This window comes from Nerophis lumbriciformis, linkage group LG05 (assembly GCF_033978685.3).
Source record: "Nerophis lumbriciformis linkage group LG05, RoL_Nlum_v2.1, whole genome shotgun sequence".
In the NCBI taxonomy this organism is placed as follows: Eukaryota; Metazoa; Chordata; class Actinopteri; order Syngnathiformes; family Syngnathidae; genus Nerophis; species Nerophis lumbriciformis.
Genome location: NC_084552.2, coordinates 19,700,034 through 19,725,126, shown reverse-complemented (window position 1 = coordinate 19,725,126; position 25,093 = coordinate 19,700,034). Strand labels below are relative to the sequence as shown.

The window sequence follows — 25,093 nt, the reverse complement described above, 5'->3', positions numbered from 1 at the left end:
GTCACCAAGCACGATAACAATAGAGTCCGGAAAAGACCGTTCCACATGTAAAATCTGTCCTGCAGGCGTGCGCTGAGCGTCACGCACGTCCGCGCCGGTAAACAGCCACCAGTATGAATGAAATGATCTCACGCGATGAGTAAAAGGGCTTACAGTGAATGAAAATATATTTCAGAGAAGGAGAGCAGTGTTTGGATATCATCGTCACGTCTGTACACCAGTTGCTGTTGATGAAGAAGCAGACTCCGCCGCCTCTTTTTTTTTGCCGGAGAGCCCCGCGTCTCGAAGAAGATAAAAGCCCTCCAGTTGAACCACGCTGTCCGGGACACTCGCGCTCAGCCATGTCTCTGTTAACTAGTGATGGGTCCAGCAACACCGATGCATCGGCGCATGCGTCGAGCTCATAGAGCGAAACCCTGTGTCGGTGCGCGTACCGCTTTTAGAAAGTCACGTGACCGATCATGAGCTGTTTTGGTCACGTGACCGATACGCCAACTGTGTCGCACTGGCGCCTCCTCTGTGCCCTGTGAGCGGGTCTTTTCTACAGCCGGAGAAATAATAACTAAGAAGAGAAATCGTCTAAAATGTAATACGTCGGAAAAACTTTTCTTTTTTTTTTTTTTTTATAAAAATGTGTAAAAAAATAAAATTAAAACAATTCCCAGTCCACAATCATCCACAACACGTTCTCTTAGATTTCCATGTTATGATACATGTTCACATTATTTATTGACTGTATCTAAAAAACATAAAAAAATATTTTTATTGAAATGAAGATATGAAATAATCCTAAATGAAATACAACGACTTGGTTTATATTATTGTATATACTAGGGCAGGGGTCACCAACGCGGTGCCCGCGGTCACCAGGTAGCCCGTAAGGACCAGATCAGTCGCCAGCTCGCCTGTTCTAAAAATAGCTCAAAGAGCAGCACTTACCAGTGAGCTGCCTCTATTTTTGAATTGTATTTATTTACTAGCAAGCTGGTCTCGCCTTGCTCGACATTTTTAATTCTAAAAGAGACAAAACTCAAATAGAATTTGAAAATCCAAAAAAATATTTTAAAGACTTTGTCTTCACTTGGAATAAGCGGTAGAAAATGGATGGATGGATGGGTCTTCACTTGTTTAAATACATTCATTTATTTTTTACTTTGCTTCTTATTACTTTTAGAAATACAATTTTAGAGAAAAAACACAACCTTAAAAATGATTTTAGGATTTTTAAACAAATATACTTTTTTATCTTTTAAATTTCTTCCTCTTCTTTCCTGACAATTTAAATCAATGTACAAGTAAAAAAAAAAAAATTTTTTTTTCTTGTAAAGAATAATCATTTTAGTTTCTGTTTTTTCGACGAAGAATATTTGTGAAATATTTCTTCAAACTTACTATGATTAAAATTCATAAAAATTATTCTGGCAAATCTAGAAAATCTGTAGAATCAAATTTAAATCTTATTTCAAAGTATTTTGAATTTCTTTTAAAATTTTTGTTCTGGAAAATCTAGATGAAATACTGATTTGTCTTTGTTAGAAATATAGCTTGGTCCAATTTGTTAAATATTCTAACAAAGTGCAGATTGGATTTTAACCAATTTAAAACATGTCATCAAAATTCTAAAATGTATCTTAATCAGGAAAAATTACTAATGATGTTCCAAAAATTCTTTTTTTAATTTTTTCAAAAAGATTTAAATAAGCTAGTTTTTCTCTTCTTTTTGTCGGTTGAATTTTGAATTTTAAAGAGTCGAAATTGAAGATAAACTATGTTTCAAAATTTTATTTTAAATGTTTTTGTGTTTTCTCCTCTTTTAAACTGTTCAATTAAGTGTTTTTTTCATCATTTATTCTCTACAAAAAACCTTCCGTAAAAGGAAAAAAAAATGTACGACGGAATGACAGACAGAAATACCCATTTTTTTATATATATAAAATGTATTTCTTTAGCTATTCTTGTTTAAATCACACTTACGTGTAACTTACAAATGACAATATATTTCTTTATCTAAGTGTGTATCAAACTGGTAGCCCTTCGCATTAATCAGTACCCAAGAAGTAGTTTTTGGTTTCAAAAAGGTTGGTGACCCCTGTACTAGGGCATCAAATCAGTGTCAGTTGAGTCGGTCCATAGGTTGCCTGTAGGGATTTTTAATGTCCAGCAGATGTCAGTATTTAGTGACACAGTATCGACACAGTATCAATACAGTTTTGCAATGTGTCGAAACGCTTCATGACGCCTCATCAACCCATCACTACTGTTAACATTATAATCTAACCTTTTACGGCTTTCAGCATGTAATGATGTAACTATGCCCGTATCTAACTCGTGCATGTGCATTAACTTTCTTTGTTAGCTAATGATAGTGATTTGGATTGCTAACGGTAGCTATCATTGCATGTCTGTTGTATTGTAACAACAACATGACTTCAAATTGTTAGTTGCTTCTTTTGGACTGTTTTTGTGTATGTGCACACGCTACTTGCATGCACGTGTGGATGAGACAGCGATAATGAACAAGCATGAATTATTTGATATAATTAGTAATTGTGAAAAATAAAAACATTTAAATATATATAAGTTCTGTTAAACCACCAATGGTAAAATAAGTGTTCTTTCTTTTTTCATTTGAAAAATGTAACCGTGAGCAGTGGTTTTACGCTAAAGCACCTTTGTTTCCAGTGTGTCGCTCCAACCCGTGTCAGAATGATGGAACGTGCCGGATGATCATAGCCACCGGCAAGGAAGTGTGTAACTGCCGAAAGAGCTACAGCGGACCGCTCTGTAGCTTTGGTGAGTAAAAAGAATTGTTGCCGGACATCTGATTACCGTACTTTTCGGACTATAAGTCGCAGTTTTTTTCATAGTTTGGCCGGGCTCCAGTGCGACTTATGTTTTTTTCCTTCTTTATTATGCATTTTCGGCAGGTGCGACTTATACTCCGGTGCGACTTATACTCCAAAAAATACGGTACATTGAATTTCTAACATTTGCAACTTTTCAGATTTATGAATATGAGTGTTTCAAATGTTTTGTTCTTGTTCTACAATCTTCATGATGTGAAAGTGCATTATCATGAAGTTGGTGGGTTTTGATGTTATCCCTGGTTTATTTTTTATATCACTCCTAAATCTTGTGAACGCTATTTCGTGAATAGGGCACAGTTTGATGCCGGATTTTCCAATATTTATTCAATTACATTCAAAACCAAATTTTTCTTCAGTATTTTCTCATAACCCATAGCATATAACTAGTTGAGAGGAGCGTGTCTCTATGCAGCTCTGTTTTGATGTTATCCCTGGTTTATTTTTTATATCACTCCTAAATCTTGTGAACGCTATTTCGTGAATAGGGCACAGTTTGATGCCGGATTTTCCAATATTTATTCAATTACATTCAAAACCAAATTTTTCTTCAGTATTTTCTCATAACCCATAGCATATAACTAGTTGAGAGGAGCGTGTCTCTATGCAGCTCTGAGTAGCAGCGGCTGTGAAGAGTGGGAGGACTCCTGACCAATCGCAACAGAGAAGGCGTGGTCATGGAGGGTACTACAGAATTAGAGCATGTTGGCAAAGAGGAGAAGACTACAGATGAACTCTCTACCCAATTTGAGATTAATGGAGTATTATTTCTTTATCAAATACTTTTTAGTCCCCTTTATCTTATCATAATATCATTATGATAAATTATGAAAGTGAATTACTCCCTTCTTTTTCTCATTATTTTAACGTGCAACCCTTGTTAATAATAAGAGAATATAAATTCTAGTTAAAAAAAAAAAAAAAGACAAAAAAACCTCCAAAGGCATTTATGCCTCACCTGGTGTAAACGTCACTGCACGTCACTGCAGTAGTCTACCGGGGAGGTCATGAAGTGCGATCCTAGGCCTTCCCCTCTTGCGAGCTGCAACCGTTTTTTTCTTCGAAACGCAATGCCATCCATCCATTTTGTACCGCTTATTCCCTTTGGGATCACGGGGGCGCGGAGCCTATCTCTGCTACAATCGGGCGGAAGGCGGGGTACACCCTGGACAAGTCGCCACCTCATCGCAGGGCCAACACAGATAGACAGACAACATTCACACTCACATTCACACAATAGGGACAATTTAGTGTTGCCAATCAACCTATCCCCAGGTGCATGTCTTTGGAAGTGGGAGGAAGCCGGAGTACCCGGAGGGAACCCACGCAGTCACGGAGAGAACATGCAAACTCCACACAGAAAGATCCCGAGCCCGGGATTGAACCCAAGACAATGGTCCAGTCTTTTGGGCTCCCGCTAGTGGTGGTGGATTTTTTGTTCTTTTTCAATGGCCTGGGGGCTCTGAGGGGTGCGTCGTGTGCCTTTCGTTGTCATCTCCATGCAAGGGTGAGTGCATAATGTGCTAAATGACTGACTGAATGGTTGTGTGAGTGTGTTTGATGTCTACAGTTTCATTGGTCTAATATCCATCTGTCCGTTTTCTACCGCTTGTCTCTTTCGGGGTTGCGGGGGGTGCTGGAGCCTATCTCAGCTGCATTCGGGCGGAAGGCGGGGTACACCCTGGACAAGTCGCCACCTCATCACAGGGCCAACAGAAAGGCAAAATTTATTGGCAACATGTGGTGCTCATCAACCCGGAAAAATCCATGAATTAGCCGCAGCATTGTATAAAGCACATGGTTCAAAGCGTAGGGAAAAAGTAGCGACTTTTAGATCAGAAATGATGGCGCTTTTTTGTTTTAGACTTGCAACGTTAAAAAGCAACATTTTGGCAGAACGGATTAATTCTCATTATTTCCTATTGGATAAGGTTTGCTTGGGATTGTCAGGTAATTAGGTTTTTTTTTGTAATTACAGAGCCTGATAACGAGTGCTACAGCAGTCGAGGTACAACCTACAGGGGCGTGGTGTCTTCCACGGTGTCCGGCACCCAATGTTTGCCGTGGAACTCAGACCTGCTCTACAATGAGCTTCACGTGGGCACCGTGCTGGCAGCTGCCCTCAGGGGCCTCGGGGAGCACGCCTACTGCAGGTATGGATGCACTGTTATATATGCCGCTTCGGCAACAGCAACTAATATTATGTATAGCATATAGCAACATCCACTAAATTGTTCTACTGTATATGGACCCAAACACCAAAAAACTGATTTTTCTGAAAAATATAAAAATAATATATACCGTATAATTAAGAATTAAAACTATTATATTAATACATTTACCATAATATTAAACACATGCTGCACTGTGCACTGCTATCTAAACTATTCTAAATATATTAAAGAGGTGACGAAAAAACATGCTTAAAGTTCACAGAACATATAATGAAATATCCATCCATACATTTTCCACCGCTTATTCCCTTTGGGGTCGTGGAGGGCGCTGAAGCTTTGTTATTGATAATTAGAATACCAATATTTTAGGTTGTATTAAATGTTGGTATCAATAATAAATGAGAAAATATATTATTTTAGACTGTCTGGTAAATAGTGCGACTAAAAAAAATAAATTTTCTACCGCTTATTCCCTTTGGGGTCGTGGAGGGCGCTGAAGCTTTGTTATTGATAATTATAATACCAATATTTTAAATTGTATTAAGTGTTGGTATCAATAATAAATGAGAAAATATATTATTTTAGCTCCTCTCTGAGCTGCCACCTTAACGTGGTAGAGGAGTTTGCGTGTCCCAATGATCCTAGGAGCTATGTTGTCCGGGGGCTTCCATGCCCCCTGGTAGGGTCTCCCAAGACAAACAGGTCCTCGGTGAGGGATCAGACAAAGAGCAGCTCGAAGACTTCTATGGAAATGCAAGAACCGAGACTCAGATTTCCCTCGCCCGGACGCGGGTCACCGGGGCCCCCCTCCGGAGCCAGGCCCGGAGTTGGGGCACGATGGCGAGCGCCTGGTGGCCGGGCCTGTCCCCATGGGGCCCGGCCGGGCACAGCCCGAAGAGGCAACGTGGGTCCCCCCTCCAATGGGCTCACCACCCATAGCAGGGGCCATAGAGGTCGGGTGCAATGTGAGCTGGGCGGTAGCCGAAGGCAGGGCACTTGGCGGTCCGATCCTTGGCTACAGAAGCTAGCTCTTGGGACGTGGAACGTCACCTCGCTGGGGGGGAAGGAGCCTGAGCTAGTGCGCGAGGTAGAGAAGTTCCGGTTGGATATAGTCGGACTCACCTCGACGCACAGCAAGGGCTCTGGAACCAGTTCTCTCGAGAGGGGCTGGACTCTCTTCCACTCTGGCGTTGCCAGCAGTGAGAGGCGACGGGCTGGGGTGGCAATTCTTGTTGCCCCCCGGCTCAGAGCCTGCATGTTGGAGTTCAACCCGGTGGACGAGAGGGTAGCTTCCCTCCGCCTTCGGGTGGGGGGACGGGTCCTGACTGTTGTTTGCGCTTACGCGCCAAACAGCAGCTCAGAGTACCCACCCTTTTTGGATTCACTCGAGGGAGTACTTGAGAGTGCTCCCCCGGGTGATTCCCTCGTTCTACTGGGGGACTTCAACGCTCATATTGGCAACGACAGTGAAACCTGGAGAGGCGTGATTGGGAAGAATGGCCGCCCGGATCTGAACCCAAGTGGTGTTTTGTTATTGGACTTTTGTGCCCGTCACGGATTGTCCATAACGAACACCATGTTCAAGCATAAGGGTGTCCATATGTGCACTTGGCACCAGGACACCCTAGGCCGCAGTTCTATGATCGACTTTGTAGTTGTGTCATCGGATTTGCGGCCTCATGTTTTGGACACTCGGGTGAAGAGAGGGGCGGAGCTTTCTACCGATCACCACCTGGTGGTGAGTTGGCTACGATGGTGGGGGAGGATGCCGGACAGACCTGGCAGGCCCAAACGCATTGTGAGGGTTTGCTGGGAACGTCTGGCAGAGTCTCCTGTCAGAGAGAGTTTCAATTCCCACCTACGGAAGAACTTTGAACATGTCACGAGGGAGGCGCTGGACATTGAGTCCGAATGGACCATGTTCCGCGCCTCTATTGTCGAGGCGGCTGATTGGAGTTGTGGCCGCAAGGTAGTTGGTGCTTGTCGTGGCGGTAATCCTAGAACCCGTTGGTGGACACCGGCGGTGAGGGATGCCGTCAAGCTGAAGAAGGAGTCCTATCGGGTTCTTTTGGCTCATGGGACTCCTGAGGCAGCGGACAGGTACCGACAGGCCAAGCGGTGTGCGGCTTCAGCGGTCGCGGAGGCAAAAACTCGGACATGGGAGGAGTTCGGGGAAGCCATGGAAAACGACTTCCGGACGGCTTCGAAGCGATTCTGGACCACCATCCGCCGCCTCAGGAAGGGGAAGCAGTGCACTACCAACACCGTGTATGGTGCGGATGGTGTTCTGCTGACCTCGACTGCGGAAGTTGTGGTACGGTGGAGGGAATACTTCGAAGACCTCCTCAATCCCACCAACACGTCTTCCTATGAGGAAGCAGTGCCTGGGGAATCTGTGGTGGGCTCTCCTATTTCTGGGGCTGAGGTTGCTGAGGTAGTTAAAAAGCTCCTCGGTGGCAAGGCCCCGGGGGTGGATGAGAACCGCCCGGAGTTCCTTAAGGCTCTGGATGCTGTAGTGCTGTCTTGGTTGACAAGACTCTGCAGCATCGCGTGGACATCGGGGGCAGTACCTCTGGATTGGCAGACCGGGGTGGTGGTTCCTCTCTTTAAAAAGGGGAACCGGAGGGTGTGTTCTAACTATCGTGGGATCACACTCCTCAGCCTTCCCGGTAAGGTCTATTCAGGTGTACTGGAGAGGAGGCTACGCCAGATAGTCGAACCTTGGTTTCAGGAGGAACAGTGTGGTTTTCGTCCTGGTCGTGGAACTGTGGACCAGCTCTATACTCTCGGCAGGGTCATTGAGGGTGCATGGGAGTTTGCCCAACCAGTCTACATGTGCTTTGTGGACTTGGAGAAGGCATTCGACCGTGTCCCTCGGGAAGTCCTGTGGGGAGTGCTCAGAGAGTATGGGGTTTCGGACTGTCTGATTGTGGCGGTCCGCTCCCTGTATGATCAGTGTCAGAGCTTGGTTCGCATTGCTGGCAGTAAGTCGGACACGTTTCCGGTGAGGGTTGGACTCCGCCAAGGCTGCCCTTTGTCACCGATTCTGTTCATAACTTTTATGGACAGAATTTCTAGGCGCAGTCAAGGCGTTGAGGGGATCCGGTTTGGTGGCTGCAGGATTAGGTCTCTGCTTTTTGCAGATGATTTGGTCCTGATGGCTTCATCTGGCCAGGATCTTCAGCTCTCACTGGATCGGTTCGCAGCTGAGTGTGAAGCGACTGGGATGAGAATCAGCACCTCGAAGTCCGAGTCCATGGTTCTCGCCCGGAAAAGGGTGGAGTGCCATCTCCGGGTTGGGGAGGAGATCTTGCCCCAAGTGGAGGAGTTCAAGTACCTCGGAGTCTTGTTCACGAGTGAGGGAAGAGTGGATCGTGAGATCGACAGGCGGATCGGTGCGGCGTCTTCAGTAATGCGGACGCTGTATCGATCCGTTGTGGTGAAGAAGGAGCTGAGCCGGAAGGCAAAGCTCTCAATTTACCGGTCGATCTACGTTCCCATCCTCACCTATGGTCATGAGCTTTGGGTTATGACCGAAAGGACAAGATCACGGGTACAAGCGGCCGAAATGAGTTTCCTCCGCCGGGTGGCGGGGCTCTCCCTTAGAGATAGGGTGAGAAGCTCTGTCATCCGGGGGGAGCTCAAAGTAAAGCCGCTGCTCCTCCACATTGAGAGGAGCCAGATGAGGTGGTTCGGGCATCTGGTCAGGATGCCACCCGAGCGCCTCCCTAAGGAGGTGTTTAGGGCATGTCCGACCGGTAGGAGGCCACGAGGAAGACCCAGGACACGTTGGGAAGACTATGTCTCCCGGCTGGCCTGGGAACGCCTCGGGATCCCCCGGGAGGAGCTGGACGAAGTGGCTGGGGAGAGGGAAGTCTGGGCTTCCCTGCTTAGGCTGCTGCCCCCGCGACCCGACCTCGGATAAGCGGAAGAAGATGGATGGATGGATGGATATTATTTTAGACTGTCTGGTAAATAGTGCGACTAAAAAAAAACCACTCATGTTAATTGTTCGAAATCCATCCATTTCCTATATCGCTTATCCTCATTAATGATAAATGGTCTGTATTTACATAGCACTTTACTATACCTGGAATTAGGGGTGTGGGAAAAAATTGATTCGAATTCAAATCTCCATTCTCACGTTGTATGATTCAGTATCGATTCTCATTTTTCAAAAATCGATTTTCTTCCCCCGCTCCCGGCAATGTGTATGTGCCTTCTGGGCTACCGTAGGTATTGTACAATAAGCAGCGTGGCTACCTGGTGGCTAGCTACTAAGGGGAGTGTAGTGTTGTGTTGCCGCTAAAATGCAGGTAGAAGAAAAAGAAACGGAGCAGCCTAAAGAAGAAATACAACCGCCTCCGCGGACTTTGAAAGCAAACGTTTGGAGACACTTTGGATTTTACCGTAGCAAGAAAGGGCTTGACATGACTCATGCAATTTGCAAACTTTGCAACGCTAAAGTAAAGTATTTTGGGAATACTTCAAATCCCCGCGCTCACTTGGACAGACACCACCCAGAGTTATCAGAGGAAAAGGATCATCCACTAACAACACCGGCAGCTGATCAACACACACTTCACCAGTTTACAAAATTACCACCCAGTTCTAAACGGGCAAAGAAGATAACCAGATGTTTTATGTTAACAAGATAACCGCTTGTTTCATTGCAAAAGAACGGTGGAAAGAGAAGGCTTCAGGTTCATGATCAAAACTATTGAGCCACGGTAGGACATCCCATCACGCTCGGTTTTTACAGACAATATTGTACCTTCACTTTACAGAGAGACAAAGCTAAAAATGGGGGAAACTGTGACTAGAGCTAGCAGAGTAGCTCTGACCTGTGATCACTGGACCTCTAGGACCTAGACTGGAGTAGATCCTGCTGAAATCCTATGTATTGAATGAATAGAGAAATAGCGTTTTTGAATCGAGAATCGAGTTGAATCGAAAAAAATCGATTTATAATCGAATCGTGACCCCAAGAGTCGATATTGAATCGAATCGTGGGACACCCAAACATTCGCAGCCCTACCTGGAATGATACCCAAAGCGCTTTACATTATATGTCATATTCACCCATTCACACACTGATGGCGGAAGCTGCTATGTAAGCACAACCCATCATGAGTAAGGGTGAAGTGTCTTACCGAAGAACAGAAGTTGGAAGTTCACGGGTAGGCTGGAGCCTATCTCAGCTGACTTCAGGGGAGAGGCGGTCTTGACTGGTCGCCAGCCAATCGCATGGTACATATAGACAGAGAGAAATGTTTGCAAATGTATTAAAAAAAATAAAATAAAAATCACATGTACATAAGTATTCACAGCCTTTGCTCAATACAATACTGTTGATGCACCTTTGACAGCAAATTCTTGGTCACCTCCCTGACCCTTCTCCACTAATCGCTCAGTTTACGGCCGGCCAGCTCTAAGAAAAGTCCCGGTGGTTATACACTTCTTACATTTACAAATGATGGAGGCCACTGTGGTCATTGGGACCTTCAAGGCAGCAGATATTTTTTCTGTACCCTTCCCCAGATTTGTGTCTTGAGACAATCCTATTGATGTAATTTTTTTTTCACATTGTCCATATGTATTGTGTGTAGGATTTTGAGTACAAAAATTAATTTGTTCCAATTCAAATAAGGCTGTAACATAACAAAATGTGGAAAACGAGAAGTGCTGTGAATACCTTCCGGATGCACTGTATGGACAATTGAGTGCAATTAACAACATGCGCAACTGGGATAGGCTCCAGCACCCCCGCGATCCCAAGAGGGACACGTGGTAGAAAATTGATGGAATGAAAATGGAGTGAACAACATGCATATTTTTGGAATGTGGGAAGAAGCTGGAGTACCCGGACAAAAGGTATGGGGAGAACATGCAAACTAAACACAGAGATGCCCAAATGAAGGTTTGAACGATCTCCTGACTGTGCTGCCGACATGCTAACCACTAGCATACCTGCCAACTACTCCGGTTTTCCCGTAATTAGTACGGTTTTCATCAACCTATTCCGGGTTACGGTTGCAGTGATAAAAAATACGATTTTTCATGAATTAAAAAAAATAATTTTTTTTTAAGTTTTATTCACGAAATCGCGTAACAACAATGACAATCGACACTGCTTCCCGTAACTTCCTATCGAGCCATTCCGAATGCCATGAGCAAGGCTATTTATAGCACCGCTGCCAAGCACGAGGCACCAGTTGCCATTGTTTCCAAACGAGCGAACGATCATGGAATCAGCCGGAGAAAAATCGCAAACGAGTCTTAAACCGAAACGAAAACTGCAGTCATTCCGTAAAGAATATTCAAAAGCATATCCGGGAATAATTATCCGTTCCAAAAAGGGTGAAAACTACGCGAATTGCACCTTGTGCAGACAAGATTTTTCGATCGGACACGGAGGAATTGGCGATGTAAAAGACCACGTTGGGACAAAAAAACACAAGTCTAATGCCGTTGCTAGCGATACAAGTGGAAAACTTTCAACGTTTTTCGTCGCCCAAACAGATTCTTTGGATGTGATAAATGCCGAAGTTTTATTTACAGAGGCAATAATTGAGCATGGACTTCCAATCGCACTGGCTGATCACATGGGACAGTTATTTCGGAAAATGTTTCCCGACTCGAAAATCGCCACAAAAAGGTAATGACACCAATGTTATCTATTGGAATTGTTTAGTACTGTTATACTGTTAAAAGTGTTTATACTATTTATGCTTTCAAGTCCAAGTTGAAGAAATCTTGTTAAATGTTGACAGCATAACTACCAAAATACAGAAGTATGTCCTTAATATTTTTGCAGTGCTATTTCTGTTGAAAAGTTAAAATGATTACATTAGAGATGTGGTGTGCCACTTTTCAAGTGTCTGATGGCTTAAATTAATTTTCATTAATTTTTCATATTTTGAATTCTTTTGAAAGGCTTACAAAAAAACTACATTTGAATTGTAATTCCATGCTATTGACAGGACTATTAATTTTAATGAAGTTAGCTTACCATGTTTACAGTATGATAATTGTGATAGAAATGTGAATTTTAGGCACAGAATATTTTTTACAATTGAACAAGGCAGTAGATTATACAAACTTGGACAGAAAGTTAATAATGACACCAATTTTTTTTTTATGGAATTGTTTAGTACTGTTTTACCATTTGTTTACTGTAAAAAGTGTTTATACTGTTTATACTTTCAATTAACAAATTGAAGTCTTGTGAAAGGTTGACAGGATAACTGGCATTAACTGTCAAAATAATTTAAAACTATTGAAGTTAGCTTACAGAATAAACATGTCAATCAACCCATATGATTTTTGCTGTAATATTTTTGTTTTGAAAAGTCACTGTGACTGATAGAAAAGTGATGGTTTTAGCAACATTTTAACCTGTCTGAATGCTAATAATCATTTTGCGTCGGGGGGCGAAGCTGAACCCCCCACCAGGACTTTGTCCTGGACCTACCGGGGCCTGCGGCCCCTGGACCCTGGCTACTAGGTTTTTCTGATTTCAAAAGTTGGCAGGTATGCACTAGTGTCTAGTGTTTAAAATGTATCTGTCTATCTGTCTATCTATCTATCTACATTCTCGGTGTACCGCACGATAAGATATGTGGCTAACAATAACAATAATCTTAATATGGCAATGCTGCAATTACCAATATATTATTTGTATTATGGACACTTAATTAGCCCCAGTGCGGTAATGTGAGTGTGAATGTTTGTCTGTGTATCTGTGTTGATCCTGCACTGAGGTGGCAACTTGTCTAGGGGATACTCTGCCTTCTCGGTTGGTAGAGCGGCCGTGCCAGCAACTTGAGGGTTGCAGGTTCGATCCCCGCTTCCGCCATCCTAGTCACTGCTGTTGTGTCCTTGGGCAAGACACTTTACCCACCTGCTCCCAGTGCCACCCACACTGGTGTAAATGTAACTTAGATATTGGGTTTCACAATGTAAAGCGCTTTGAGTCACTTGAGAAAAAGCGCTATATAAATGTAATTCACTTCACTTCACTTCTGCCCAAGTGCAGCTGGGATAGGCTCCAGCCCACCCGCGACCCCAAAATGTACAAGCGAATGACAATGGATGGATAGCACGAGGAGTGCTCCCTGAACATACTGTATACTGTAAAACAGTGACTCGACTCACTAAGGACTGAACAATGAAATACTTTTATTGTTGCAAAAAGAGACAAGAACGCATTGATGATTGTATCATAAAGTTAAATATTGCAATAGTTTGCCACATTGATAGTTTGTCACACTACTATTAGTGTTATCATTAATACTGAATATTTAAATACATTTTGTGCATATATTTTTTTATTGTATCTGTGTTTATATTTAATTGAACTATATAAACAAATATGTGGGGAAAAGACAAATCATTGATTTTTCGATTAATTATCCGTTATATTTTACCATTACTATTGCAAAACATTTTTTTAAATATTTTTATTACATTCCAAAATTATTAAAAAACAAAACACTGCTGGTAAAAGAAAATATTTTATCATATTGTAATATTTGTATCAAACATACTAAAGATATTAATTTTGAAAAAGCGTTCAATTGTTGGGTAGTAAAATAATGTCAGTTTTACATACTGTGTACAGAAATCCTGATGGAGACAAGATGCCGTGGTGTTACACTCTGAATAAGGGCGCCATCTCCTGGGAATACTGTGACGTGCTTTCCTGCAAGATGCCTTTCTGTGAGTACACTATTCACTTCATAAATTATTATTACAGCTAATAGTTAGCTAATAGTGGCCCGAGTCGTTTCGTTTACAAAATTCAATACATAATCATACTCACTTAAACTCACGCAATCATTGATGGTATGTCCAAAAGGCAAAATAATTGCCATCTACCGAATGTGATAACCTCTACTACCTTAAATAATGTTGGCATGTGATTAAACGCCTCATTTATTGGCCTATTTTCAGTTTGGCCCTTATAGGCAAAAAGTTTGGTTACGCCTGATTTAGAGGATTTGGCTAGTGACTAAGTTCATTCGAAAAGTTGGTTGACTCACGTTTATTTAGTTAAGTTGAAGTTTAGTTAGTTCATTTAATTGTACCCCATTTCACATGCTACACGCCAGGTGATTGACCGAAATACTTTTTTAGTTAGTTCCGTACACTCTTTGAAAACATTATGAATGTTTCTTATTTTGTTAGTCTGTTAGCTAGTTTGTTCATTTATTTGTTAGCAGGATTACGCATAAACTGCACAACCGATTTCAATGGAACTTTGCTAAAGTGGTGGCACAGTTGCAGAGCATAAACCTGTAAAATGTTTTCATATTACGTCTTTCTTCATAAGCTGTGAAGTAGCTTGCGAGCCAATAAAATGTTGTTATGCTTATTCACACTTTTGTTAAATTCATTCAAAATTAAACACATTAAAATTTTGTGGCTGCGCTGTATTCGAAAACAATCACATAACGCAATATTTTTTTAAAAAACATCTTCTCTAGGATGAACACGGTCAACATGCAACACGCTAGTTAGTTTAGCTAATTGATTAGGTCATATGCTTTGTTTATTTGTTGTTTGGTAGCAGATTAGGTAAAAAGTAAACAATTGATTTCCACAATATCTTGTAGATTGCTAATTTTCCAAGCAAAAACCCGTAACATTTCCTCATATCAATCAAAGTTTATTTATATAGCCCTTAATCACAAGTGTCTCAAATGGCTGCACAAGCATAACGTATTTTAAACTAGAAAGTAACCTGCTAGCTAACATACGGACAAAATTACGTTGTCGGGAAACATTACGCAATTTCCATTGTATGAGAAAACTGACCTGATAATTATTTATTTTTTTACATAGCCTCTTCTCGTCGGATGAACACGCTCCCAGGACTCGGCAATGCTAAGCCATCCAAGCCAGCTTCAAGGAAGGCCGTGTGCGGTACAAAGCACAAGAAGAGAGTGTCGGTTGCCAGGGGAAGGATCATGGGAGGAAACGCTGCACTTCCTGGTACTCATCCCTGGATGGCTGCCATTTATTACGGAGAGTCTGAATTCTGCGCCGGAACCTTAATCGCCTCCTGCTGGGTTGTCTCTGCAGCACACTGTTTATTTCGGAAGTACGCAAAAATTTCTTGTACTAGTACTTGTTGTTCCACTATGGCAATCTACCTCCCATTTGTTGTGTTTCTGAAAAAGTTATCCCTATTGGATATAATTGAAATAGAAATAATCAGTAAGAAAAGTATGATTTTGACACCTCAAAGTTTTGGCATCGTAAAAGCAAGTTTTCAAGTATTTTTTGTAATTTTAGCCCTTTTTTAGGGCAGCGTAAGGTTGACTAGGATTAACATTCCTACTTGTGTAAGAAAGAGGCTAACCAGTGTAAAACTTTAAAAACGTCAAGAAATGATAGAAACCCTTCAGCCCCCCATACTTTCATAAAGTTTCAGTGTTGTGAGGTCCGCTTGTCTACAGGTACAGTCGTGGTCAAAAGTTTACATACACTTGTAAATAACCTAATGTCATGGCTGTCTTGAGTTTCCAATCATTTCTACAACTATATTTTTTTGTGATAGTGACTAGAGCACATACTTGTTTGTCACAAAAAACATTCATGAAGTTTGGTTCTTTTATGAATTTATTATGGGTCTATTGAAAATGTGACAATCTGCTGGGTCAAAAGTATACATACAGCAATGTTAATATTTGGTTACATGTCCTTTGGCAAGTTTCACTGCAATAAAGTGCTTTTGGTAGCCATCCACAAGCTTCTGGTTGAATTTTTGACCACTTCTCTTGACAAAATTGGTACAGTTTAGCTAAATTTGTTGGTTTTCTGAAATGGCCTTGTTTATTGTTTATTCAGCATTGTTCACATGTTCTCAATGGGAACATGGGGTTCTTAAGTCAGGACTTAAACCTTAATCGCCTCTTAATCCATGGCGATGCAAAACACGCTTGACTGTAGACACTGACTCCTGTGTTCCAGCAGCTTCCAATTCATTGCAGACCCGCTTTTTGGTGGTTCTTGGTTGACTTGATCATCCTGACCAATTTTCTCTCAGCAGCATGTGATAGCTTGCGTTTTCTTCCTGATGGTAGCAGTGACAAGACTGTGCCATGCACTTTATACTTACGAACAATTGTCTGCACAGTTGTTCTTGGGACATTAAGGTGCTTTGAAATGGCTCCAAGTGAGTTTCCTGACTTGTTCAAGTCAATGATTATTTTCAGATCTGTGCGGCGTTCCTTTGACTTTCCCATTGTCGCGTTTCTAACAGAGTCTAATGACTGCATCACATGAGCACTATTTAAATGGGCTCAGAGAAGTCAACAGGTGTCGTCAATCATAATCACTCACATGAAGTTAAGCCATGCCATGAAGCTAATTTGATTTGATTGTAACTTTTCTACATCACCAAAAGTGATAATGTATGTTTTATGTATACTTTTGACCCAACAGATTTGGTCACATTTTCAGTAGACACATAATAAATTCATAAAAGAACCAAACTTCATGAATGTTTCTGTGACAATAAAGTATGTGCTCCAATCACTCTATCACACAAAAATAAGAGTTGTAGAAATTATTGGAAACTCAAGACCGCCATGACATTATGTCCTTCACAAGTGTATGTAAACTTTTGAACACGACTGTACATCTGCAAAAATCTGAATATCTTCAAAAAATTCAACATTTTTGTCACTCATCTTTAGAAAGTGTAACACAAATAGTATATACATTCATTACACAGAGTGAATTATTCTAGCAATGTTAATGCTTTTGTCTGAGAAATGAAAACCCAAAGCTCAGTTTTTAAGAAAAATGTAATATCTTGAAAAAGTTCAACAATTGAAGGACATGGTTCATCCATCTATCTGTCCAGATTCTTCCACTTATCTGGGTCCACCGGGTGTACACAGAGGCATTCCTGGGCAGCTGCGAGACATAATCTCTCCCAGCCTACCTTAGGTCTACCCTCGGGCCTCCTACTGGGTGTGCATGTCCAGGACACCTCAGCAGTGTGGCGTCCAGGGGGCATCTGGACTAGATGCCGGACCCAACTCAACTGGCTACTCTTGATGTAAAGGACCAAGGGGCTTGAGTCTGAGCTTCTTTTTGATGACCAAGCTCCTCACCGTATGTTTTAGAGTGAGTCCAGCCAGTTCATGGAGAAAAGTCATTTTAGCCGCTTGTATCCATGATCTTTCTTTTCGGTCACTACCCAAAGCTTGTGACCATAGATAAGGGTAGGAATGTAGATTGACCGCTAAACCGAGACCATTGCCTTTCAGCTTAGCTCTCGGTAAGGACAGTCCGGCATAGTGACTGTATTGCTGCTAAAGCTGCGCTGATTCGCCTGTTGATCTCACACTCTCAAACTTGTGAATAAGGCCCCAATTTGGACAGCATCAACACCTCTTCTTTGCCTAATTCTGTTTATTAAAAATCTGAACAGAATCTGTGACAAAGTGCAGCCTTGGCAAAAGTCAACGTTCACTGTGAACCAAGCTTGACTTACTGCTGGCAATGCGAACAGCGTTTCTGCAGCAGTCGTACAAGGATTGAATGGCACAATCCTGTATACCCGGAGCACCTCCATAGGACCACCGGAAGGGACACAATTGAATGCCTTTTTCAAGTCCACAAAGCACGTATGGAACAATTGAGCAGCCTCCAAAATACAATTGCAAATGTGTAGCGCTGGTCCAGTGTTCCAAGACAAATACCCCATTGCATCTCCTGTAGCAGAGGTTCGACTAACAATAGTACCCTTCTCTCCAGAATTCTGGAATAGAGTTTTCTTAGGAGCAGTGCTTCATTATAGTTGGAACACATCTTACGTTCATTCTTTTTGAAAACGGGCACCACCACCCAGGTCTGACAATCATTCATACTTTTCGTATGTGGCCGAAGCCACTCCGCTTCAGTAGTTCCACAAGTCATCCATGCTTGTTAAGACTAGCTTGATAGCCTCCCGGATCCCGTATGGTTTCTTTGGGCTGGGCTTGGCCGGTCCCCACAGGTAAAGGGCCGACCACCAGGCTTTGCCCGCAAGACATTTGGAAATCAAGGTCCCAGAGTCTTGAAGAAGGCTGTGTGTTTCCACGCCAAACTAAGTTTAAATATTTAGGCTCTAACATATACGTACACGGTGGCAGAGGGGTTAGTGCATCTGCCTCACAATACGAAGGTCCTGAGTAGTCTTGGGTTCAATCCCGAGCTCGGGATCTTTCTGTGTGGAGTTTGCATGTTCTCCCCGTGACTGCGTGGGTTCCCTCCGGGTACTCCGGCTTCCTCCCACTTCCAAAGACATGCACCTGGGGATAAGTTGATTGGCAACACTAAATTGGCCCTAGTGTGTGGATGTGAGTGTGAATGTTGTCTGTCTATCTGTGTTGGCCCTGCGATGAGGTGGCGACTTGTCCAGGGTGTACCCCGCCTTCCGCCCGATTGTAGCTGAGATAGGCTCCAGCGCCCCCCGCGACCCCAAAGGGGATAAGCGGTAGAAAATGGATGGATGGATGGATATACGTACATATGAATGCATTTAGAGGAAGGCTTATACATTGTGAAATATGTGTGGTGCTATTTATTTTATAGTTCATCTGTGGTTTTTCATGCGAGTATGAGCTTTGTTGTATATTAAAGTTAAAGTACCAATGATTGTCACTGAGGGGTCGCTCATTCCCAAGTCTGAAAAACATTTTGGAAAAAAAACTTTCTTTAGAATTTTTCTATGATTACTTCTTTATTTTTGCAACTTTATTTTTCCTCATAAAATAATGTCATTTTGGGTGCCTTGAAAATCGCCATAAATATTAATATTATAAAAAGTTATAACCAAATCTGTTGGTGCTGTATATCATAATATTATGGAAGTTTTCTCAGGGATTTTTCCATATTCATACTTTTTTGTAAAATTATCACTTAAACTTGTGTGAAATAGAATCGTCCAGAATTTCATATTAGTTAGCCGATAGAAAATTCTGACTTTCTTCTGCTATATTGTTCCCCCTTGAGTCCCCTAACGTCTCAGCTTCGAGTGGTCCTCGGCCAGCACCACTTCAACGTGAGCGGCAGGGACACAAGAACGTTTGGAGTGGACAAGTACATCTTTCCCAAACAGTTCTCCGTGTTTAACCCCACGCTACATGACATCGGTAAACACTACACTGATGTTGAAACAAGTAACGTACGACCTAAAATCTGTGACGTTTATCCAGTCTTGATCAAACTGAAGAAACAAGACGGCCGATGCGTCAAGAGGACACAGTTCATCAGACCCATTTGTCTCCCAGATGGAAATGTCTCCTTCCCTGATGGCTACTGCTGCACCATCAGCGGATGGGGTCGCTTGCATGAGAGTGAGTAGGTCACATAGATACGTTAGGAAGTGTGTGCGGCACACTTAACGTAAGCAAACGTATTCAGACACCAATATGGACTTCAACGGAAAGGGAGCACTTTTCATTGGAAGGTCAAAGGTCACTTACAGTAGACAATGTTGAGGTGAGGTACGTTTCCACACCAAACTAAGTTACTAAAGTACGGATCACATTTATGCTGTCATTACGCAAATACTAAGATGTTTTGGTCCATAGCGTTTATACTTAATTTTTGTAGAATTAAGAATGTGACCACTAGTCATAACCCTTTTGGGTAACACTTTTTGTAATAAAAACACACTTAAGCATTAATAAAGCATTAATAAGTACTGAATTTAGAACTTATAAAGCATATTTCTCATTACCATCGTGTGAATGTAGAAATGTCTAGAGCAAACTGTTTAGAGTAAACTAGTGATACATGTACTACAAGTGGTACGCCAAATAATTACTTGATTAAAGTATAGTGTTTTATTTTCTCATATTCAAGCACAGTGTTACTGTTCAACCTGTGTGCAATGTTAAAGTGGCCAAAAATATTAAATATATCTGCTAAATAAAACTTCCACCTTATTTTTAATGAACACTTAATCTTACTATGCTGCTGTATTTTAATGTTGGTCATTATGGTGGTACTTTGAAAGTCAACTGTTTTCTGAGGTGGTACTTGGTAAAAAAAAAAAGTTTGAGAACCACTGGTTTCTCAAACTATGCAAATAAGACTGATTATTAGGTCTTATTTGCATACACTTAAAATTACAAACAAACCATTGACAATACCTACATATAATGTAGAAATTCTGAGTTAATAATTTGCAAAGTATGAAAATGCAATTATTAGGGTTTTTTTTATAGATGAGCTTATTAATACAGTAAAGAGTAAAACATTTACAAGTGTTTATAAACTGCATGCTACTGAGTATTAATGTTGAAAATATGCTTTCTAAATGTTAAATTCATTCATTTAGTAATGCTTTGTTAAAGCTCAATTGCGTGTTATGATTATGTTACCAAACTTTGGTCATATTTTTTCTCATGAGCAGTATTGGCAAAAAATTACAACTTTTGCCTCAAACTGTTTCTCGCAAAATGATTTTTTTTTTTTAATAATTGATGATTTTTTAAATTATTTTCAGTCTAGTTACAGTTTAAAATTACAGATCATCATACAATGTTTATTACTTTATTTTTCATTACTTTTATGATGTGTATAATGTGTTTTGTAATGTGTTCTGGCAGAAGCAGATGGCTACTCCAATCTGCAAGAGGCGGGAGTGAGGCTAATCCGCCACGACGTGTGTCGGAAACCAGAGGTGTTTGGCAACCATGTCACTACCAACATGATTTGCGCGGGGCTCAACGGTTGTGTGGACGCTTGTCAGGTAAGAATTACATTTGCATTGAACAAGTAAACCGCCTGTTTTCTTAAAGTACCAGTATAATGGAAAAACAAGTTGCCTCTATATTGAAGCTATTATCATACATATCTGATTTATAACACCAAAAGACATGCAATCAAAATAGTAGAAATCTCATGGAGATTCCCGAGCCATCTTGAGAGATAATGTAATGAGCAAGCCAGTCTTGTGATCTGTGACGTACTGGAACCACAGATCCCTTCACCACCACCAACAATGCTAATCATGCATACTTTGTTACAGCCAACAATGATTACTTTGGGACAAATGATGATCCAGAACCGTATATATCCGAGCCCGAATATAAGGAGGATGAGCTACTGATTTTAGAAGCTCAGCCAAACTGTTTCGGCTTTAGTAAAACACAAAGCATCATGTACCAAACAAGAAACAAGAAATACAAACTACGGACATCCAGTAACAAAATGATTGTTTGCTGTACAATATCTGCTCTCACTGGGATGACGACTCATAGGATGTTCTTTTTTCCTGTTTAGATTAGGGCTGCAACAACTAATCGATTAAATCGATTATAAAAATAGTTGGCGATTAATTTAGTCATTGATTCATTGGATCTATGCTATGCGCATTCGCAGAGGCAATTTTTTTATTTATTTATTATTTTTATTTTATTTTTTATAAACCTTTATTTATAAACTGCAACATGTACAAACAGCTGAGAAACAATAATCAAAATAAGTATGGTGCCAGTATGCTGTTTTTTCCAATAAAATACTGGAAAGGATAGAAATTTAGTTTGTCTCTTTTATCCGATTATTAATTGATTAATCGAAGTAATAATCGACAGATTAATCCATCCATCCATCCATTTTCTACCGCTTATTCCCTTTGGGGTCGCGGGGGCGCTGGAGCCTATCTCAGCTACAATCGGGCGGATTAATCGATTATCAAATTAATCGTTAATTGCAGCTCTAGTTTAGATGAGGAATTAATCACAATCCTCATGGAGGGTTAATAAAGTTGCTGCAGAAGCTTGTCTTCGTTCATGTCCTGTCTTTTTCTCCATCTCCGGTTGTAAGTTTAATGTCACAGATGAACAACTTCTCGATATATGGCTAAATCCTCCTAATGTCCAGGTGAAAGGCATGATGACTTATAAACTAAAATTCACTTTAACCAATTGAGACATCCACCAGCTCCATGAATGCAGCTGCGAGGGCTAGTGATCAACACGCCGCTAAAAAATAATTAACGCATTAGCGCTTATAGTAACAATATCGCTAATATTTGGTTAATATTCAGGTCACGACATGTAAATGGAGCATTATTGGTGGGTGTCGGGTTGTTATTTAGAGGGTTCTATGGGCGGAATAGAGGGGGCCCCCGTTGACTCATGTTAGCAGACTTTTTTAATATATTTACGAAAAAACACGTTTCCTTGTCTTACATAGGAGTTTTGAATGATAAACAGCAGATCTCTTTCCAATGTTTGCGTATTTCCACTCTCACAAATCTGCCGATATAGTCAAGAGTGCAAACGAGTTCCGCCTGTGGCGTCATTGAAACTTTTTTATTAGTAGATTGCACAGTTCAGTACATATCCTGTACAATTGACCACTAAATGGTAAAACCCCAATACGTTTTTCAACTTGTTTAAGTCACCCCCGACTTAAACAACGTTTAACCACGTAAGGAAGCTCAGGCAGCACATTTTAAAAGTCCTAAAAACGTCAAAGTCTCCCAACATCAGATCAACATACCGGTAGTTTACGGTCTCTGCTTTATTTGCATGTGGCTGTCTTGCAAATTTCTAAATGGCCTCGTCACATTGTTTACGAATGATGTTCTTTTGTTTCCCCCGATGGATCTTTAAAAGCTCTTCCACAGTCATCTCCTCCACTCTTTTCTTCAAGGCAATGAAGTGGCATGTAGATGAGCGAGACTTGTGCTCTTTGTCTGAGTTATCGTCTGGCTCCCAGCCCTCCAACTCTTTAAGGCAAAAGAAACACATGGTTAAATCTGGGCTGTTGTCTGCAGGTGTGTGAATGAAACCAGCCTCGGCCATATTTTCCGGTGTACATGAGCAGTCTTCCTTGAAAGGCCATCCCTCAAAAGTTTTCAGCCTGTTCTCATAAAAATACATTAAAATACTTTCGTCGTCAAACTCCGCCATGTTATGTTTAAACTGTCATCCGATCCCGAATCTAAGGAAACTGCCGAAGCAATTACGAGCGGAATATTCAAAATGGCCATCTGAAATTTTGTCATGTTTAGATATTATTTTCACATACTTTGCAGATTAGAAACTGCGGATTAAAAATACAATGATTTGGTTTAACAGATCAAATTAAACACAATTCAGCATATTGTTATTCCATAATACTGGTACTTTATATCTTGATTGTGTGATTTGAAAATGTTGTAAATTAATCAAAAATAAAAATATATGGATACCATTTTTGGCTAAGGAGATCTCAAGTTTCGTTACCAACACACACAAATTGAACGTGATTCAGATACAACTGTGACATGTGTTCCGTGCACAATAAATTTGAAACTTCATTAAACGTAAAGAGATCCGATATGGCCTAAATTGGCCCCTGTTGAGATCTGAAGTAACACTAATTATTTTCTTCCCTTGCCATTTGCGTAGCTAACGTAGCTTAATACTTATGCTTTCCATCAGGGGGACTCTGGGGGCCCGCTAGCCTGTACGAGGAATGACGTCAGTTTCCTGTATGGGATTATCAGCTGGGGAGAGGGCTGCGGCAACTCAAAAAAACCAGGTGTTTACACGAAAGTGGCCAACTATATGGACTGGATCAATTCTGTCATCAAACCAAAACCAAAGACGACTTGAAAGGACATTTGTTTTCTTTAGCTTTAATTATATTTCACTTTTAATACAGTTTTATGCTGTTTTTGTTTTTTGTGAAAGTCTATCACCTTTTCCAAACTGTGAACAAAAATGGAGACTGAATAAACTTTTAGTATTCCTGTTTTTTCCCCTAACACGTAAATGTGTGTATCCATATTAAAACCACTTCTGGTAATATCCTGACAAGGGAGGGCTTCCGAATTTTGTGTTTTTATAAGGACAGACTGAAGTCTGTTATCGGTCAAAGTGTAATCAACAGAGTCCATTTTTGATAACTTTGTCGCACGAGACGTTACCTCCCGGGTGAAGATTCGGTACCGGCTAAACGGGTGCATTTATAGCAAACTGCCTCTGGGTCATTTTACAATTTTTCATGCCAGCAAAGCAAGATGCCTGATAAAAAGTTCTAAAAAATTAAGACTCAACTTTTTAAGCTAGCTCAATGCTAATTTACACTAGATATGAATGTTGTCAGTCTGTGTTGGCCCTGCGATGAGCTGGCGATTTGTCCACAGTGTAGCCCGCCTTCCGGGAATGCAGCTGGGATAAGCTCCAGCCACCCCCGCAACACCGAGAGGGACAAGCGGTAGAAAATGGATGGATGGATGCCATATACATGCTACTGATTAGCATTAGCAATTTACAGTGCAGTTTAAACTTCCCTAAAATTTGGCAATCAAAACTACAACTAGGATGTTTGTTGCAAACAAACAACTGCAGAGTAATACATTGAATACTTAGAGTGTACACATTTTGTAGGACTCCACAAAAGACAAAACTGGCTCTTTCAACATAATGGCAAGACTACTTCCTGACTTCGACAACACACCTCGGACTAAAGCCATAACACCGGGACAGAAAAGGTATTATCAGCTCGGTGTTAAAAAACAAATGTAACATTTATCACCACATGAACACACAGAAAATTGGTACAAATGAGTACCGATACTGATTACCAGGTAACGGGAATTGGTACCTTCGGTTCAAATGTGAGTGGTACTCATCCCTAAACCCAACCTTTTTATTACCGTAAAATCGTGATGTTGTCCTGACTATTTGATTATAGATTTTTGTAGAATTTTAATTTCTCGTATTATTATAACCCTCTTAAAACCAGGCATTTTTTTATTGCAAAATAGCGTAACCATTTTCTTCCACAAAACAGCAGATTTTTAAGTATTTTATAACATTACAACTTTCCTAATTTTCAGGTTTAACTGCTATCTACTTTTAAAACTGTTGCACATTTTGTCATATTAAAAGAGTTAAATAAAATGTATTTATTTTTTTGTCACAAAACGTCTATTTTCCATGAAAATTAAAACTATATTTTGCAACGTTTCTTTTTGTTCTTTCACACAGGGACACATTGACGCACACATCCGCACGCACACACAAACACACAGACAAACACAGGCGC

The 25,093-nt window shown here is 41.1% G+C and overlaps 1 protein-coding gene across 2 annotated transcripts in view; it reads left to right on the top strand.

Moving 5' to 3' along the window:
- The window catches only part of LOC133606815 (hepatocyte growth factor activator), a 49,376-nt gene extending 25,164 nt beyond the window's left edge, over positions 1–24,212 (top strand). The window contains exons 6-13 of one of the 2 annotated variants that reach the window (XM_061961160.2): positions 2,683–2,793; positions 4,843–5,017; positions 13,662–13,759; positions 14,885–15,143; positions 19,052–19,191; positions 19,255–19,395; positions 20,656–20,798; positions 23,482–24,212. In XM_061961160.2, the coding sequence (XP_061817144.1) occupies positions 2,683–2,793; positions 4,843–5,017; positions 13,662–13,759; positions 14,885–15,143; positions 19,052–19,191; positions 19,255–19,395; positions 20,656–20,798; positions 23,482–23,655 (1,241 nt within the window). In that variant the 3' untranslated portion in view covers positions 23,656–24,212. The remainder of the gene's footprint in view (positions 1–2,682; positions 2,794–4,842; positions 5,018–13,661; positions 13,760–14,884; positions 15,144–19,051; positions 19,192–19,254; positions 19,396–20,655; positions 20,799–23,481) is intronic. The other variant, XM_061961159.2, reaches the window with a different exon arrangement.
- The last annotated feature ends 881 nt before the right edge of the window (positions 24,213–25,093 follow it).